The 19,239-nt window shown below is 39.8% G+C and overlaps 1 protein-coding gene across 3 annotated transcripts; it reads right to left on the bottom strand.

The window, feature by feature from the left end:
- Positions 1 to 1,151: 1,151 nt before the first annotated feature.
- GTSE1 (G2 and S-phase expressed 1) lies at positions 1,152 to 12,854 on the bottom strand. 3 transcript variants are annotated; one of them, XM_049813934.1, is made up of 12 exons: positions 12,822 to 12,854; positions 11,801 to 11,884; positions 11,005 to 11,068; positions 10,305 to 10,923; positions 8,908 to 9,075; positions 7,818 to 7,959; positions 6,205 to 6,582; positions 5,942 to 6,014; positions 5,281 to 5,529; positions 3,873 to 4,053; positions 2,627 to 2,767; positions 1,152 to 1,678 (listed from the first exon to the last, which is right to left on the bottom strand). In XM_049813934.1, the coding sequence occupies exons 2-12, from the start codon at positions 11,859 to 11,861 to the stop codon at positions 1,595 to 1,597; spliced, it is 2,160 nt and encodes a 719-aa protein (XP_049669891.1). In that variant the 5' UTR covers positions 11,862 to 11,884; positions 12,822 to 12,854; the 3' UTR covers positions 1,152 to 1,594. The 3 variants fall into 3 exon arrangements, with proteins under 3 accessions (XP_049669891.1, XP_049669893.1, XP_049669890.1); XM_049813933.1 differs by lacking the exon at positions 12,822 to 12,854 and adding an exon at positions 12,448 to 12,770 and having other exon boundaries at positions 1,153 to 1,678; XM_049813936.1 differs by lacking the exons at positions 8,908 to 9,075; positions 12,822 to 12,854 and adding an exon at positions 12,448 to 12,770.
- Positions 12,855 to 19,239: the final 6,385 nt, after the last annotated feature.

Below are 19,239 nucleotides of genomic sequence, written 5' to 3'. Positions count from 1 at the left end.
ATACAGGTGGTGAATCCCAGAAGCTGGCCATGTGCCTGCTTTAGGACCACACAGTTGGGTGTTTCAACTGACAGATGACTCCCACATGTTTGTAAGTTGTCATGGTTATGCTCAAAACCAAGATTTAGATCTGCTGCCTGCAAAGGCATACATTCACAAAATGTAGTTCTCAAGGGGCACAGAACGCTTGGCTCTCCTGCAAGTCCTTGAACTATAGGGCATAAACCTATTTACCTCTTTTTTAAAAAAAGAAATCACAAATACATCACTTAAGAAAAAAGCTCATAATTTTTTTTTAAATCTCCCTCTGTTTCAACTTAGAAGTACGCAACCAAACTCATTTCTTCCCCTGTTCAAAGTCTAGTTCAGGACCTGCTTTTAAATGCACAGCACCGGCTCAAAGTTTCAGTAAATGCTTTTGCTTTTCACAGAAGGAAAGCAGGGACAAGCAAAGAAAGTATACAAATTCCACATTCTTATGGTTCATATTTGGCAGGAGCAGGTAGCATGGTTGTTGCCTCTCCTCCGACTCAGAAGAGTCTTCAGAAGCTGGCCAAAGGCCTTCATTCAGAACAGAGTCTGACACTGCAGTAACCACAGAAAAGGCAGCTGTGCCGAGAAGTAGGGAAGCGCCTTCAGAAAAAGGCAAGGCAACAGCCTTGTTCAGCAGCAAAGTGTTTGACAAACATCTGAACACTTCCTCCTACTTAAACACTTAGTGTCTCCAACTTCCCCCACTTTTTGAATTAATACAAACAGCTGAAAATCCATTTCCCTCTCTTGATAGACTTTCATAAATACATTAAGCTAGTACATACGTGGCAGAAGTCTCTAGTCTCGAAGAAAGGCTTGTTGCTTCAGCATTTATGGGCTACTCCTGTGTGCATTTTCATTTCTATTCACCTCCCTGTATTTAAAATCTCCATGTATCATCGAAGTGTGGCAAATTCAGGTGAGAAATCATTTTTCTGTTCTTTGAGAGCAAGAAAGTTTAAGTCTAATCTTCAAATGTCAAGACTAAACCAACTGGCAGTAACAAGCTGTTGGTTTCACCTTTGAATCACACAAGTTCAGCTGTTGCTGTATTCCACTAGCATTCAACAGTACGTTTATTTCCAAACTTGCTACGCTTTTATATGAAAAACCACCCTGAAGCCCACTAGCTTTACCTACATCTTAACATTTGTTAGTGAAACACTAAATAGTCTAACCAAAGCCTGTAATAAAAGGTTACTATTTTGTACAACAGTTTGGTAAACAACTCATTTATTTTAAATTAAATCTTTGTTGCACATAGGGGATAAGGAATCAAAGAACAATTGGAAGAAATAAAAAGAGACAAGCTTCCAATACAGAGAATATCCCCTTTTGCCTTAGAGCAACACAGTTTAAATACACACATTGCAGCACCACCAGGAACAGAACCATTAATCAGACTTGGTTTGACTATATCAATACTGTTAGAATTGTATTGTGTTAATGCAGTTCATCAGATAATCTATAGCCATCTTCAGAAAAAAAACAACTGTACAAGAGTAACATCTAAACACTCTAAAGATCACAGATGCCAAGAATTCTTCATTTCAACTCAAGTTCAGAATTTGAGTAGAGGGGAATCCAGGTTTTCTTTGTTTACATCAGGACTCAGAGTGATAAGAGGCGAACTCAAATCAATTAGCTGAAAGAAAAACAATAAAATTTAGCTATTGTAGTCAGCTGTTGTATGTGACTACTAGCAGCAATAATCTCTATTAACATAGTCTTCTCAAGTACTTTTTTTTTAAGATTCCTATTAGTATCCAGAAGACATACAAAAGCACCACACAAGCTTTTACATTCAGGTTTTTAAACATCTAGGTCATTCTTAGACAAGCACAGGCTTCTTACAAGGTGGTTATTGCCCATACTCATCTTAAAAGCCTAAAATGCTTTTGTTTCACTACTATGCATATTCAAGTGACAGTCATCCACACAGAGCACTTCTGAACTCCTCTGAACATGCCCCAGAAGTCAAAATTCTGTGATCCTCTTTTGAGATACTTTGAAGGACCTGATATTAAATTGATCCCAACTACACCTAACATCAAAGGCTACATCCTCATAGCTACCACCATTCATCTGACAATATCTTAAAGGCATCTTTGAGCCACTATGCTTGTCAAATCTAGAATAGATTCCAACACACATCTTTCAACTAAGGAGGGGATTAGGAGAGGAGTTACAGGAGGAGACAGCCTTGCTTTTTTTCTGAAAATGAGCTGCTGCTGCCAAGAACAGAAAATTTGCAAAAGAAAAACAAGAGTCAGCATGCCTACTCGACTTAAGACATCATTTGCTTTGTGCTTCAGAACAGTTCATTCTTTAACTGCTTCAAGTTCTTTCTCCATACTCTTCCTTTTCATATTTGCAGATTGCTCACTGAGCTCTAGTCTAGAGGAATTGGTTGACTTTGAACATCATGTTCTCTTTACTTAAGAGCACCTTAGTATGTAGTATCATATTGAACATATTGAGCCAATATTAAATTCTTACAGTATTATGGACCTCCTCTACTGGCATGTATATGCAGCCAGTTGACATTTTTCTGGTAGCATTACTTGCACCAGAAGATTTGAATATAACTTACCTTTACCTGCCCTGAGAACGTAGGCTTTAGAGGAGTAACCTTATTCACTTCTGGAGTATTGGAAAGGTCAATCAGAGGTCTACTTTCACATTCCAAAAAGTGTGAGAGACATTTGTCTACACCAATATCTACCAGTAAGGCCTTAAAAAAAAAAAAGATAGTTCAGGTTTTCCCCTGTTCTCCATGCTTCCTTCATAAACATTTAGGCAGTCAAATTAGCTTATACAGCTGTAATAATCACAGGACAGGCTTAATTTACAGCTTGGGTATTTTTCATATGGGATTGTTTGCACAGTCTAAAAACCCCAGCTCTTGCTCTGCCAATGGCTAGCATCACAAATAGTGAAAATGCAGTGAGACAAAGCAAAAGAGCTCCTTGGGGCATAAAACAATTTTTCACTTAAAAGCAGAGTTAAGTCAAATTTAAAACAGATCTCTTAATATTTAAATGACTTAACTACAATTATTATGCAATGTTATTTAGCCATAGAAACTATTCTGTAGAACTTCAAACTTCAGTTATGCTTTTGTCCAGTTTAACTAATCTATACAAGTGCTAAGCAATTCTCTAAAAGATACTTTAAGCTAACAAGAAAAATACTTATGCAATAACATCAAGCAATTAATCTACAGATTATTCTACACCTGAATATTTGTAAATCAATAGCCACTTTGACAGGTTAATATTTCAGAACTGCCAGCTCAGTCCTTTCTGTTTAATGCCAGTGGAGTGTCAGCTTTCAACATGAAGCCAGTAGATTCTTGGGAGAGGGGAATAGTGTACACTGGACTAAGTACATAACACTAAGTTTACTGCTACATGGGCTTTGGGGTTTAACCCTTACTCACTGTGTGCAGATTTGCACCACTGTTAGGTGACTGAATTTAGCTACAGCAGTGCTTTTTTTTTTCTTCCAAAAGGGCTTTATGGCTGCAATAGGAACTGCCCTGTGACACTGCTCTTCTAATCAAATACACAAGGATTTCCCACCACTTATCCAGAAGTGGAAATTTAGTATGAAATCTGCAAGTATTTGACAGTTCAGCTTTGATGGGAACAAAGTTAGTGGAAACACTAATGTTCAGTGCTAACAACAGACACTAGAGGGTGCACATGCTTAGAGTAAATCCTTTTTATCTTCCTGGGTACTGAAGTGGTTTTCCTACTTATCCCTCATCTCAAAACAATTTATTTTCAAGCAGTTTACTTAGTCATTCTGTAGAAAAATGTATTGTGATTTCTTACCTCAGTTTGTTTCTCTTCACCTAGCTGATTTTGTACTTCAGCCTCTTCTACTTCATTTTCTATCTCTTCTGGAGCAGTTTTTTCAGGTGAGAAGTTAAGTGCAAGAGGTAGCACAGGTGGAGGAGATGTATCATCTTCTGAAGAAGATATCTTTGTCCTACTCTCTTCTGTCTGTTTAGAACTACAGAAAAGAGCATTGGCAGTAATTGAGTTCTTTAATCAGCATGAACTACTAAAGACAGACAAGCCAATCTCCTAACCTCATTTTTTCCTTTTTTTTTACCCCAAGTTTTAATGACCAAGAGACTTCCCATATTTTCATCCAAAAGTATGCTAGTTACCTGCAAAATACAAGATATTTCATGCTGCAATAAATTTATAGCCTACCCATGCAAAAAAAAAAAAAAAGAGCTAATGACTTCAGGATGAAGAATTTAATCTTAAATTGACATATACAAGCAGCCTAAACTTCACAAGTGGTATTTTGGTTTTTAGACTTTGAAGAAACAACTAGCTAACAAGTACTGATATTGCATATCACTAGGCAACCCACTTAAGTCCCTGCTGAGAGGAAGTACTCACACCAACTGGAGGACCAGGGATCATAATCTGATTAGTATGATAAAGTCATTCTAGGGAGAGTAATTGTTTCCTTGAGAGAAAAGGCTATTTTGGACATTTACCCTAAGTAACATGACATATAGGAAGAGTTTTCTAGCCATGAATCATTCCTGCTTTGATATTGTTCGTCTCCACCAACCATGAAGCAAGCCTACATACATACATTAATATATATATATGGCACTTGTTAGAAGATGTTGGGCTGATAATACAAAGGCAACATTATTTTCACAGAAAACAAACAGAATTAACAAGTGTAGGATTCACCCATTCTGCAACCAATTATTTCAAATTAAAAATAGGTAAACCTGCTCAGAAACTGAAGTTCAGTCAACTAAATCCTTAGCTTTTTGACTGATATTTTAACAAAGTGTAATTTTACAGAAGCATTGGCAACAGTATGAAACAAAGTTAAGACTAGTATGTATTTTAACCAGCTACTTCCCTTCATCAGAAGGCAACAGCAAAATAACACCAACACCAAATCTGTTTTCAGTCAGAACATCAGGTAGAAGTCTTGAGTTGTCTGCTAGCTCAAGACATACAAATAACTTCCTACTAGAGATTATAATTCTCTAATGTTAGATATTGACTCATCTCAGTAAGGCTTATAGTATTTTACTAGTCACAAGATATAAATCTTTTTTAGGCCTATACAGGACCTATGCTCAAATGCTTTATTCTAACATTTAGCAGAGGTCCTTGAAACCTGAAAGTCATCATTAAAATTCATTTAGAGGCAGTTTGCCTACAACACTTATTTCATATATGGAGGTTTCTGTCTTACCCAGCTGTAAGAGTCTTTTTGGTAGAAAAGCTGGAACTTTGGCGAATAGATGCAGCATGTGGAGAAAATGCCATTCTTGGTGCAGTTTTAGGAGTCACTACTGGAAATCCTGAGATACGACGAATAGGTGTAGGTAAGCCAGACCGTTTCAGACTGGCAGGAGTCATGGAGACAGACCTCTCAGGAAAACAAGAATTCTGAAAGATCCCATCTTCTGAGGCTTTCACAGGAGTGCTGACTGCCATGGCACTAAAAAAGGAACAGGCATTAGCCAAAAGCTTCTAGAAACAGTTTTATTCAAACTGTTCTACCAAACAATACAAGTCAGTTTCCTTTTGGTCAGTAAGGGAACAGTAATCATGATAAAGTCAGTAATCACAGCATAGTAAGGGCTTTACCTCATAAGGATGCTGTTATGAATTACTCCAGTCTATTTTGCATTGCAAAGAAAATTCACTTCTGAAGGGAGTGTCCAGGGTGTTGTTTGGTTTAGTTTTGGGGTTTGGGTTTTAAATCAGTTCCAATAGGCATTAACACAGCCAACCTGGAGGGTCTCAAGGAACTACACAATGAAGTTAGAACTTCTAACGATTGTTCCAACACCCAGCCATGTTGCATTCTAAGTACACCCCAGTACATTCAATTTTCAGTTAAGCCCTACCTTCCAAGTGTGCCACAAAATGTTAATCCAAGAGATGGTGTTGCTTTTGGTGCTGATTTGTTTGATGGCCTATCTAAAGAGAAAAGTTTTGTTAATTGCTATCCAGATTATTTTTTTTTAATATAACAGATACCTTTCAGTTAAAATACTAATTAATTCCAAGAGGTGGAGAGAAGTTTAATGAAACAAATAACAGGCATTCAAGGTAACATTTGCTTTTAACAGTCAAGCTAGAAGACAGGTCATGCAAAGTATGTGCTTACCTCCCACCTTCACTGGAACCTTAGTTTGACTTGTAGGAACAGACAAAACTCTAGCCTTGGTCTTTGGACACAGGCTTCCTTTTGTTGCACTTCCATCTTTTTTCTGCTGACATAGCTTCTGCAGACTGGGAACAGAACTCAGCCTCTGAATTCCACTGCCTACAGCCTCAGATGATGTTGTAGAAGCTGAAGAATGAGCCAAGCTTACAGCACTAGATATTTTGGAAGTACTAGCTGATCTTGCTTGCTTCCTGGATTTTTCTGTATTGGCAGCCTGCAGAGATGACATTCTGGTAGGTCTGACAAGGGTCAGCCTATTTGTACTAACTGAAAGGTTAGAGCCACTCACACTAGCTTTTGAAGACATGCTTGATTTTCCTGCAATAGAAAGTTGTTATACTTCTGAATCATTGCTTACTGCTAAGTTTTTGACAAAGAATAATTACACTCACACAGGAAAGAAAAAAAGCAGTTTACAGCATTTAAATTTATGTTCAAACTACTCAAGTTTAAGAACACGTACAACTACTGAAAACTTACTCCCTGAATCCTCCAGCAATTTTGTCTGTTTTAGAAAGCGTCCTCACAGAATTCCTGAATTACTGCAATCAAGTCAAAGAATATTCTTCAAGGAATGCCAAAACAGCTTGCAGATTCAAGTTGCATTTTCAGCATTTTCTCCCAGCATAGTTGGCTCTGTTCCCTTAAGCAAGTATTCAAGAAGGTAGTAGTTCAAGTTACACTGATTAACAGCACAGGCTGAACTACCCCACAAGTGCTTTTCTCAGTTTTCTGTATGGTTCTTACTTTTAGTCTGTAGGTTACTTTCATTAATAGGATGAATCTTGACTAGACACTTCTATCATATAAAATAATTCTTATTAAGCTTTAACTTTTACTGATATATCATTATCCATCCAGAAGCAAAGTACAAAATAAAAATTTGCGGTAACTCGGTATCTCAATAGATCTACAAGAACTGTGGTGCTTACATCTGACAGTATTTTTAGGAGACTATTTTCCTGATCCTTTGAAGCTTACTGTGTCATGGGTCTGAAAGGGTGAAATTGATGTCCTCATAGTATAAGCCTCTTCATTGTATTCAGTTACCTCCCTAGAGTATGTTTCCAATATGCTTGAGTAAAGCTCATCCTTTTATTAGGCTTACAGAAACTCAGAACTAGGCCTTCCACCTTCCTTCCATATTTCAGTTGTTTTGGTGGGTTTTTTGTGTTGTTTTGTTCCTTTTTTTTAATTCAAGTTAGACAAGCTTACAGCATTCAGAAGCTCACGTACTTGGCTGTAATAGAGAAGATCATGTACAAAGAACAGGTTTCCTGAGGGATTGCTTACTTTCTGGCTGTGTCAGACCCTCACATGTAGGCATCAGGCTTACATGAATTTAGTTTTTACAAATTATAGAAGCCTAGGATTTATCTTTAGTCCACAGGGATTTATTGGGCTAGCCTACAAAATTTTATTCTCCATTCAAAATGTTTCTTACTGCTTGTACGTACTGGACACTATTAAAACATACCCAAGCCCACAGTCCAAGGCATGCTTAGCTACTTCAAAATTGATTTGTGGCACAAATCTGTAGTAAGAGTGATTACCATTTTTTCCTATAGGAGAAATGGATAAACTTGAATTCAGACTTGAGTTCAAGCTAGACACTGATGACAAGGAAGTAGTCTTTCTTGTGAGACCACTGGCAACACCAGGAAGTTTCAGATGTGTCATCTTCTTTAAGCTAGGCTGAATCAGAGAACATAGTTTATTCAAAAGCAAAAAACTATTAAAACATTATTTTGCCATGCTTTTTCTTGGTATTACAGCTTTTCATTTGTGAATTTTAGAGAACCTCCTTCCTCAGATTAGTTTAAAAAGTGAACTTTCTTAGAAACAGTTTGATTATATCTGGGTTGTTATAGAGAACTGGAACATCAGATCTAGGAGGTGGACTGTTACTTTTATTCCTGCCACAAACTTGAATATGGACTTAAAGGGATTAAAGAATAAAAAGAATAACCCCTGGCACCAGTATATGCTGGGCACCAACCAGCTGGAAAACAGCTTTGCAGAAAAGGCCCTTGGGAGTGCTGGTAGACAAGTTGAACATGCCAAGCACTGGCACAGGTTTCCCAGGGAGGTTGTTGAGTCTCCATCCATGAAGATAATCAAAAGCTGTCTGGACATGGTCCCGGGCAACTGACTCTAGGTGGCCCTGTCTGAGCAGGGGTTTGGACCAGATGACATCCAGAGGTCCCTTCCAACATTAACCATTCTGTGATTCAGTAAATTTGCATGCAGCATGGAAGTAGGTGTCTAAAGCTTCAAAACTCCTGACAGCTATAGGTATTCTACCTTCATACAAGTTATGGCAACCTTTTCATATGGTACAGTTAACTACACACATCAAAAGCTTTCTTACAGAAAATTGCTGATGCTTACCTGCAGCTAGTGCTTTAAAAACAAAGGTAATGCTTGTTAATCCAACACATTTATAGTTGCTCTTAAGTATGTTCATTGTGTTATAGACGTAGAACACACATTCAAGAATGGCAATTACAGAACAGAGACTACTTCTCCTTAAAACCATTATACACAACAACATAGCTCTAAATTAGAAAGTAAGCTGTATCAGTTTTTTCTTTTTATCAGAACATCACAAGTTATTTTCATATTAAGAATGCTTGCCATTACCTTACTTGGTGCAGGAAAGGCTTTTTTGTCTTGCGCTGAGGAACTATCACTGAATGAAGACTCAAAAACATCTGAAGCAGCAAATTTATCAGAAATTAGATCTTCAGATGATCCCATGCTGTTCAAGTCTCTTTTTGTAGAAATACTAGTATGTTTTCCTGGTTTGGGCTGCAAATTTCAATGCAACATTTTAAAAGCTACTAGTGTTTCTAGAAACCACTAAAAAGCTTTTTACACAAATGGATTTTGTTAAGAAACCAAGACAACAGTCAATGAAGAAGCCTTTGAACCCAGTCAAGTCCTTAGTCTTTGGACTAATATAGTTTAAAGTTAGTCTTGTGAGTGTACTTGCCAAGTATTAGAACGTTCTTGAACCCAGATATTGGACATCAACCTGAGACCAGTTCTGCACAAATTCATCAGCACAAATTTCATATAATCATGCTCACCGACATACGGTAACAGTTGTTCCTTACAAGATCTCCATTTAATTCATATTCTTCTGTGTTACTCTAGTTTTCCAAAAGATGAGACATTACAATAATAGACTGCATCATCCAAACTGTCTATTTAGACAGTAGGGTACAATTTGGCTAGTTAAAGCATTAAGACTGTGCCTTTTCTTATAGCACCCAAAATCAAAAAGAGACTTTTACCACAAAGGAATCAAAGGGTCCCCTATCTTCTATAGGTGATGGCTCCCAAGGAGCCAATATCACATTTTCAGTAAAATCTAGTACATACTGGAACCCAAGCCATAAGGTGTAGAGCAATAAAATCCAGAAGATATTCTATCTAGAGACTGGGATTTGTGTACACCAGGTTTTCTAACACAACTGTTTCCTTGCTATCCTAGAATACATTTTCAGTTGGTCACATAGCTACGTCTTAAATGTAATACCATTAATCAGTGCTTTTGATGGTTGAGACAAGTTGTGGACAGAACTAGAACGAAAAGATATTCCTGCCCTATCAAGATAATTGTGGGGTTTTCCCCCCTCACCTCCATTGACAAGAGTTAACAGTAAGCAAAGCCATTTTTGCACATTAAGTCACTAAGAACAGTGCAGCAATTTTACCAGCAACAAAACAGTGTTTAAACAGAAGCCAGGAATGATGGTATTCACAAAACCAGAATACAATGGAAAATAAATTTGCCTGCAGATGCTCTACATTGTCATAATAGATAAAACTAGTTGGCTACTATACCACAGTATCTGCCCTGACTTTTCTTTTTTATGTATAATGTTTCCTGCCTAAGGATCTTATGAGGTAGAAAAACACCATAAGATTAAAGTTCACTTTTAAAAATAAAAGCTTGTGGACAGTTTAAACATTCCTAAAAGACACAGAGGCCATGTCTAAAGAAAACACTGTTGCCCAGAAGCTGTCTTTACCTTTTCAATAGTCAACAAATTGCTTCTTCCAAGAGCAGATGAAGCTTTTGCCATTGGCAGTTTGCCAGTTGCCTTCATATTTCTTCCCTTAGTTTCCTGTTCTTGTGTCAGAGGTGAACTGGCAATTTCTGTAGGAGATACACAAATTTTAACAGGGCTTCTATTTGGAGGAGTATGAAGAGCATGTGTTTTGTCATCTGACAAAAGTTTATCCAATTCCTTTGGAAAACAAGGTGGCAGCTGACATGCTGGGCTATCTCGCACACAGTATGTCTCTCGTTTAACAGCCCTGGGACTTTTCTCTATATTTTGGTTTCTCAGTATTTTCAATTTTGACTTTGAGTCCTCCACAAATTTTTCTATAATCTTGTCTTCCCGTTCTTCTGATTGGCTTATTTTAGTCTGTTCATTCTTGCTTCCAGTCTCTATCTGCAGTGCTAACAAATGAGCTTCTTTGAAAATTTCCACAAATTTCTCTTCTGTAAGTGGGCTCCACGCAAGTTCATCATCACAAGCAGGTGCACTCTTTTTTTCAGCACTTGTTTTTGCTTCAACATTGGCAGCAATACATTTTTCTTTGTGTCCCAAAGGTCCAACAAAAACTTCATCTTCATTTCCACTACAAAGGAAAGTTAAGTCAGCCCAGCACCATATGTGTGTTCATTTTAAAGGTATATTTACCTGTAGACCCTTCACTTACCTTGCTGGAGAGAGTGAAAGGTCAAAGTCAAACTTTTCATCAGTCAGAAGAGGAAAGTCTGAAACTATAACAACAAGAATTTTGTCACAGTGGGGATTTGCAATAAAAATGATTGCATTATGCTTTGACAATTTGGTGAAGCTGATGTCAGATGGCAAAGAAAGTTTTAGCTACCAATTTTAAGTAATTAAAATAACAAAAACATGTTTTAGGTCAAAGAAATTGAAGGTACAGCTGTGAATATGATCGTAATTGTGATAGATGCCCAAATATTATGAAAGATGTCAACACTAACTTCTAAGCACTCATAATAGGAATGTGGGAATCTGGCTGTGGGAAAGGGTATCAGCAGCCTCGAATCAAGAAAAGTGAGATTATATAATCTACAGCTATATGACAACGCAGTTGTCCTATCAGTCAGTTCTTTCCCAGTTCAGACCACCACAGGACAGTAACAAGAGCCAGTGAGAAAGATTAGTTTTCCTGTTAGCTAATATATACACTAAATATTCATTTAATCCACAGCAGTCAGATAAGGAAAAGGGAGATGTCAGATTAGATATATAGAAGAGAGGTTGATGACATCATGTCACTACTACACATGCTCTAGCACCAGTGCTCCACAACCTCTTGAGGAGGGTTATAAGTCTGAGACTGGCAACAGCAGCCCATCCAAGTAAATGAGTACACAGAACAAGATATAAAACAGATACAGGAGTTCTACTGATCTGAACTGTCTTAACTTTAAATAAGGCATACACCAGGTAGAGAATGTCCCAACATGTTCTCCACCTACCATTGCTCATGCAAATACTCAGTTTTTCTTCAACCACATGACTTGAGCAGTGTGCCGCCATTTCTTTTCCTTCTTCCACACTGTCTGGAAAATACAGAATTACCAATGCAGTACATTTAAAAAAACAACAAAAAGGTCACAGAATTTTACAATACTACCAAATTAGCAAGGAGGCAAACATTCCCTTTGAAGGCTCTTATATGTTATGTTTAGGGACAACCACACAAACATGGTTTATGTGATGTCACACCTCTCGCCATCCTCTTGAAACACGCTATTGAATTATCTGAGACTATGTATATGTAAAGTGTTGCGACCTCTGTAAAAAGCCTTCAAATACAACAGTGACGCCTAGGATTTCTGAGATTCCTTAACGCAAACGCTGTGTTCGGCAACTAAACTCCTTATATGAATACAGCTGCAATGGGCAGCACGGCTAGACAGCTGCAGCGAGAACACTGCCACCCCAGAGGCTAAAAAAAACCCCAACATTTTACAGCACTAATTCGAGACTGGCATAACCGAGACTCAGCACAACTCTGCTCCGCAGAGGAAGCCCGCGCTGCGCTTGAGACGGCAACTTGCGCCTGTGGAGAGAAACCCATCAAATACGACTTTCCTGTGAGCAGAGGTTGACTCACCCCTACCTTGACACAACCCGCTCAGGCTTCGCCGAGGTTACCAGGAGACCCCAGGAGGAGTACCTCAGGCGGTGCGGCCAGACCGAGGGGATTAACGCCGAGCACGGACCCACCAGGGCTGCTCCCTCGCGGGGCAGCTCAGCAGAGCCCACCGGAGCCGAGGGGACACCCCCAGGGGAGGAGAAGCTGCCCGGCGTGCGCGGAGCCGCTCACAGGCCGCGGAGCCGCCCGCCGGCTTCCCACCGCCCCCCCCTCCACTGCAACGGCCCCTCTACAGCCGGGCCTCGGGGGAAGGCCTCCGGACAGCACACCGCGGGGCCGGTGAAGCGGCCGAGGGCCGGTAGCCGCCGCCCCGCTCCGCTCCACTCCACTCCACTCACCTCCGCGGGGCCACCGAGCACGTAAGCGGCGCAGCGGTGCCGCCCGGACGTTTGAAATGGCACCCCCGTCACGTGACGCGCCCCGCGCGCTCTCATTGGCAGGTTCGAACGATAACGACACTCCCCCCCCTTCCCTGGGCAATCTGGGGCTGGTAGTTGGCCGGCGGTGTTGCTGAGGGGCTGCTGCCCGCTGCTGGGTCTCACCCGCTTGCCGTGGCCGGTGCCGAACGGATTACACGGTCGTCGTCTGGTAGAACTAGAGACGGGCCTCTGGAGCATCGCAGCACCCAGGACCATCGCAGGCTGCCAGAAGGCTGCCGCAGGGCGGGCGGATGGCTGGATGGCTGGATGGCTGGCTGCCGATGGCCACCTCTGGTGCCGTGGCGCCTCCTGCTCCGCTCGGCCTCGCAGGCCAGGCCGCGCCTGTGGCGCTTTCCGCTCCTCAAGTGCAGGTTCCAGCCTTGCTGTCTCATCCCCGCCGCTTGTTGCTGCGGAGCTGGGCTTGCCTGGCTGACCTCAGCAGCCGCGGTGGTGGTAGCACCAGACGGGAAAAGCTCCGGGAGCGTCTGGGCTTACGAGGGACTCGGCTTCAGGGCCCTGCAGGGCCGCGGGGTGACTCTTGGCACGGCTGTGGCGCAGGGTGCGCACAGACTCCTTTTGTTTCCTCCACACCGTTGCTCCATACGATTGTCCTAGTAACTTAACCGCGCCAAAAGGGATGTATACCTGTTCCTGAAATGACGTAAGGAAGAGCGAGATTCCTGGATGTCAGTCCCAGCTGCTGCCAGTTAATACGTGCTGACTGATAGGATAGTTTTAAAAGTAGACCCATGTCAGTAGGAAACACCAGGAACACAATCCTCTTCCATGTTGCTTCTGAAGTTTACTGCTGTGCAGTGCTTCGGGTTTTCTCCCAATACACGCATGGCCTCAGAAACTGCAGTCAAGTGATATATTCTGTTCCGAGTATTTCAGGATGGCTAACTAAATCACTGGACTGGAATTTAGCAGCTGAATAAGAATGGTTAAGCATGACCTGCAGATTTTCATACAGACAAAACATTTTGTAAGCCTTTCTCTACTTGACCACTTACATTTTAGGATCTTTGATGGAGCCTTGTAAGCAGTATACGCAATTTGAGTATATAGCAAGTACCCTATGTATTGGCTAATATGCACAGTATATGGTGGGACAAACAGGCTACTAGGCTGACTATTAACACACTCACCTCCTACCTTTTCTCCCTCCCCATCACCCCAGGGGTCCCTCCTGGCTGGCAGTGGTCAGTTGGGTGGGGAAGTGTCAGGCTTTGCTGCTCGTAAAACAGGCCAATCCTCACAATTACAGAGTTTCTGTCTTCCAGCTTTTTGTCTCAGGATTTTATACCTGTTCTCTTCAGTGTTTTTCTCATGGCTCTTTGAATTACTATTACTGATGTAATAATTGCAATTCTACATTTTTACTGTTCTTCTCTTGCATTGCTTTAGCTTATAGGATGTCTCACTAATAGCTCAACAGCAATTTTTTTTCAGTAAGTTGAGCAAGGGTCCATGGTTGTATTGACAAAACTGGGCCATGCACATTATGAGGATAATTTTCCACAAAGAAAATTATGATAGAAGAATAAAAGTTGGGAGATCTCAAGAGTGTATTATATGGCCAAAATGCAACAATCTCACACCTCTGAGATGAGGCTGGCACGTACCTCCTTTTGCTTAGTTCAGTCAAAAAGTGAAAGCATCAGTAAGAAACAGAAAATCAAGATGGAACAAAAGGGAAAGGGGGCAAATAGGCTGTAAGTGCTACAGATCTTGGGATTGAAGTAGAAAAAAATGTATAAAGAAAACTAAAAACATACAGGAAAAAAATCCATTTACAGCTTTTATTGCAGCACCTACCACTCTGTATATGTTATTTAAGAAAATAATCCCAAAGTTGTAACTGCCCATATTCTCAGGACCAGGTCTGAAAAAGCTGGAAGTGATTCAAGTCAGTAATTCTTTACTGATGTCTGAATTTCTTCCTCCAAGTCATTGTAATATTTCTATTTTTCTGTATTTAATATATTACTACTAGTAAAGAATTATGTCCTTGGTAGCTCCACTGGTTCCAGTGACACAGTTTTACTCACATAGCCATTAGAAGTAAACAGCACATGCATTTCTATTGAAATACTGACATACTAGCACACTGACCTACTAGTCTTGTAATAAGTTTACTTCAAGGAAATTGAGACTCGATCAATGTCCATTAAATGGTCACAGTGTCGATGAAATTAAAATAGCGCTTTTTATAAATGTTATTTACAGAAAAGAGTTTTAAGACTGTTGAGACTATGAGTAAATGAGCTCAGTTTTAATTTTCTGGAGTATAAGCGAATCCCAAGACATATTTGGAAATTGCTAATTGTTTTACTAAAACGGAAGCAACCAGTTTTATTTATATAGAAACATAAATACTATGCAAAGGAAACACAAAAGCCTTTAGAAATGCACCAGAACTACAAGTTCAGATTTGTTTTAACAGCAATTATATGTGACAATAAGCTTAAAGTAGCAGTTAAATGAGAAATATGGTTATTTTAATTTTTTTGACAGTTTAAAGATGATGCAAGAAGGTTTTCACATACTGTTTTGGGAAAGAAGTGCTTTGGCCTGTTTTTCTGAACTAAAAATTTAAATGTGTTTATTCACAAGCCCTACAAATAGTTACTGGACCATTGGATTTATTATACTAAAACTACCATTAACCCAGCTAATCATGCAATGCCCAACTATTGGGAGAACTTCTGCATTGGCACAGCCAATGGCTCCAGGTGGTCAGGGAAGAATAGGATGTATGTGACTTGGTTACTAACCCTAAATGTCCAAGTGTTTTCTTTTGTGCTGATTTGCTGCTTATTGGCTGCTTATTGACTGCTTATTGAATATGATTGTGTTCTAAAAGTCAACAGAGTATTAAAGACAGCACCTACTTTTTCATAAAAATGTTTGAATATTAGACCACATCTAAGTGATGGTGGCTTGAAATTTCACTCCAGGCAAGTTAAACCAGATTACAGTTGTAAAAAGGAACTAAGTTTTACCCCAAAATAGCCTGTGATCTAATAGAAAGTAGTTCTGAGTTACAGCTCATCCTGCATTTTTCATCACCAGCACTCTCCATCTGTGCATTACTTGTGTTGTTATGAATTTGGCAACACTTCAGCAGCAAGCTACTGTTTATAAGGGATCCCAGCAGCTGAAAGAAGGCAGTCGTTGGGATTACTCATTACTTGCCTTGTGAGCTGCTCCAGGGAATTTCTTGAAGAACTATGTCAAAATCAGCTTTAGAAAACCAGTAATCTGAGAACTTTGATTGACACATATCAAGCGCTCCCAGATTAGCATTGGTCAAGTTGGTAGGCTTGGAAGAAAGATTCTTTTTGTTGGTACTGAGTGAAGATTTTCCTCTTTTGTGCAAGGAGACAAGAAGATAAAAAAGGCCTTTTTCCTCTCTGCAAGAAGAAATCTGACACATTGGGAACTCAATCACCAAGGCACTATGAATGCTTCCAGGAGGTAAGCTGCATATAGTGCATTCCACTCAAGTAGGAATAGGAAAGCAAACTACTGACAGAATATTCTGTTTGTGGTCTTCACGTGATGCTGCCAGATGATCATGAACTGTGTTATTTCATTTGCAGTTAGACAAGACAGAAGGTAGTCCTTGTCCTGATATAAATGTTAAATGTGTATTTCTAATTCTACAACTCCTTTCTGTAAAATCTCAGCTGCAAAACTTGTTTTATTGATGAATTCCCTTTTGCAGATTGCACTTCCTAGTCTTCCATTTTTAACAAATCAGTTTTGACAGCTCTCTTCCAAGTGTGCATAAGTATATAAATATAATTTGTGTTTAAAAGCTCTTTACTCATAAACTGTATCTGCAGCAACATTTTTGGTAACTCCTCTTCTGTGATAATAACAGCAGGAACATGTATGAACCAGAGCTGTAATACATCTAATTCTTCTCAGACCTCTTCCTAAGCTACACGAAAATCACAAGCTGTTCAATGTCCTTTTGGCATTCCAGTTCAGACAGAATTGTGGACATTCAACATTTTTCTCTCTTAAAAAGAAGCAGGCCCACTGGGGCTTAGCAGGCAATTTTCAGTGGCAATAATAGTAACTGGAGGTCAGTTACCATAGGCTAACACTTCTACTTTCAAACCATTTGGGAAAGGTGGCAAAGCAATGTAAAATGTTACTCCAGAGAGACCTGCAGATACCTTTTGTGTAGTTACTCCTGATTGGTATCTTTGGGTAATGAATATCTTGACAGACTGCCAAGGGAAGTTCCCTCTGAAAAGCAGATATAAAATCACATTATCAGAGCAGAATAGAAAACTTACACAGCACATGCTGTGCTTATTCCCATGGATTAAAGCTTTGGAAACTGGTAATTTTTTTTTAAACCCTGCCACTTTCATAATATTGCAAAGTGAAAGTGTTTTTTCTCATACAACTGATCTGTATCAATAGTGAAGAGTAAGAGCACTGTGCATCCTCTAACAAGCCCATACCCAGTCTCTCTGCCTGTCAGTGGGAGAGAAATACCAAATGGCTGGTAAATGTTTTGCATTTCCAATTATGGAAATTACTTTATTAGCCCCATACAGTTTGAAGAGCTCTTTCCCAAATCTAGTCAATGATACAATGTACACTCTGGACTTCATTATAAACACTACTGAACTGTTAATAAAAAATAATAATTTTTAATCTTAACCTTGCTTTTTGTTATGGCAGGATACATTCTCTCCGTGCTCACAGACAGAAAACCAATGGAAACAAAAGTGAGAACTGGCATAGCAGCTCTGGGTTCAAGCACCAGCATGGGGATGATCTTGCTACAGTCCATACCCTTTACACAGTTATTGTCATAATCCTTCTAATGGCAATCTGGGGAGCCTGGTCAAGGAAGGATTCATCCTTATAGCAGCAATATGCTTTCTTTTTTAAATATTTAAAGGAATATTTGTGTCGATTATCCATACCTGGGAGGTACAAAAAAATGGTCTCAACATATTACAGTTTTCTTGAAACTGCTTAAACTGTTGCTACTTGTGGAATTGAACCTGTGAAGCAATTTAATAGGCAATGTACAGAACATGACTTTGTGAATAACATATACCTGCTTGCACTGTACATGTTTGTATTACCCTTCACATGTATATGAAAATTACTTCAAGCACAATATGCTACCAAAAAGAAGAGTTCAACTTATGTTTTTATTGGTTGATGTTTTGTATATCCACCCCAGTTTTCCATTTTTGAACTTACATTGTCCAGTCTCTACCTCTGCTAAAATTACCTGTCCCAATCTATGGTAAAACATACACTACAAGCAGGCAAATAATGTGCCATGTCGCAACAACACAGGGCGGGGAAAAATCAACAAAACCAGCTATCCTGCAGGCAAAGGAAGACCTCTGAACAAGTCAAATTCTCATCTCTGTTGCTGAAGAGAATTTATATGGGATTAGCATCTGCATATTTTTAACTTATGGTAATGCCTTTGTAAACTCAGGAATAAAACCATGAAATAAAATGTATTTGTAAGCATCCTTTGTTGCAGAACCAACTGGCTCAGTCTTCAATCTTGTACCAATATATTTAATTTATCTGCAACCACTGCTTGCTTTTCCATAATTCATTAATACCTCATAGTAGTACCAACCTCTACATACACCAGCCCATCCTTGATTGGGGGCATTCCATACTCCCACTTTTTCAGTGAAGTAACTCCACTCAGAAAACCTGCAAGCTTTCTGCAAATACAGCCAGCTGGCAGTCTCTGTTAAACTCTGTTAATTGTATGGATGCCTACTCCTGACGAGCTCAGGTTAGTCGACTGGCAGCTCTGAGGGGCAGTGGCTGTTGGGAACAATAGTCCACGCCTTTGGAGCTTAAACTCAGCTTAAACCCCAAATTTCAGCATTGCCCAAACTAACAAACAGTATCCTAATAAACAAAGAGCTGCAAGACATTTTGAATACTTAGGAACAGGTAGATGCATGTTTGTAATTATGTAGTACCTGTAGAGAACACAATTCTTACAAGTATCACGTAGTCCATTTTGGTATCCATCCATCATCAGGAGGGGTGCACAAACTGAAATGTTTCTGAGAAGACCTACATGGCATTAAACCTCAAGGAGTGTTTACAAAGCACAGTGTAGCACCAGAGACACCTGTGTCAGCTCTCAACAGGCGGGTGTGGGTGGTGGAATCAGTGTTCCTCTATCTATGCAGCACTCCACCAGCGTTACCCTACTTGGGCAAACACCCTTGTTAAGGTGCCACCTCATCATACTTTAACATGGGAACAAAGCTTTGATGATGCTCTCCAAAGAACAGCCCACAAAGGAATGATAATA

The sequence above is a fragment of the Accipiter gentilis genome, chromosome 11, assembly GCF_929443795.1.
Source record: "Accipiter gentilis chromosome 11, bAccGen1.1, whole genome shotgun sequence".
Lineage (NCBI taxonomy): Eukaryota > Metazoa > Chordata > Aves > Accipitriformes > Accipitridae > Astur > Astur gentilis.
This window is presented reverse-complemented; position numbering and strand designations above follow the sequence as displayed.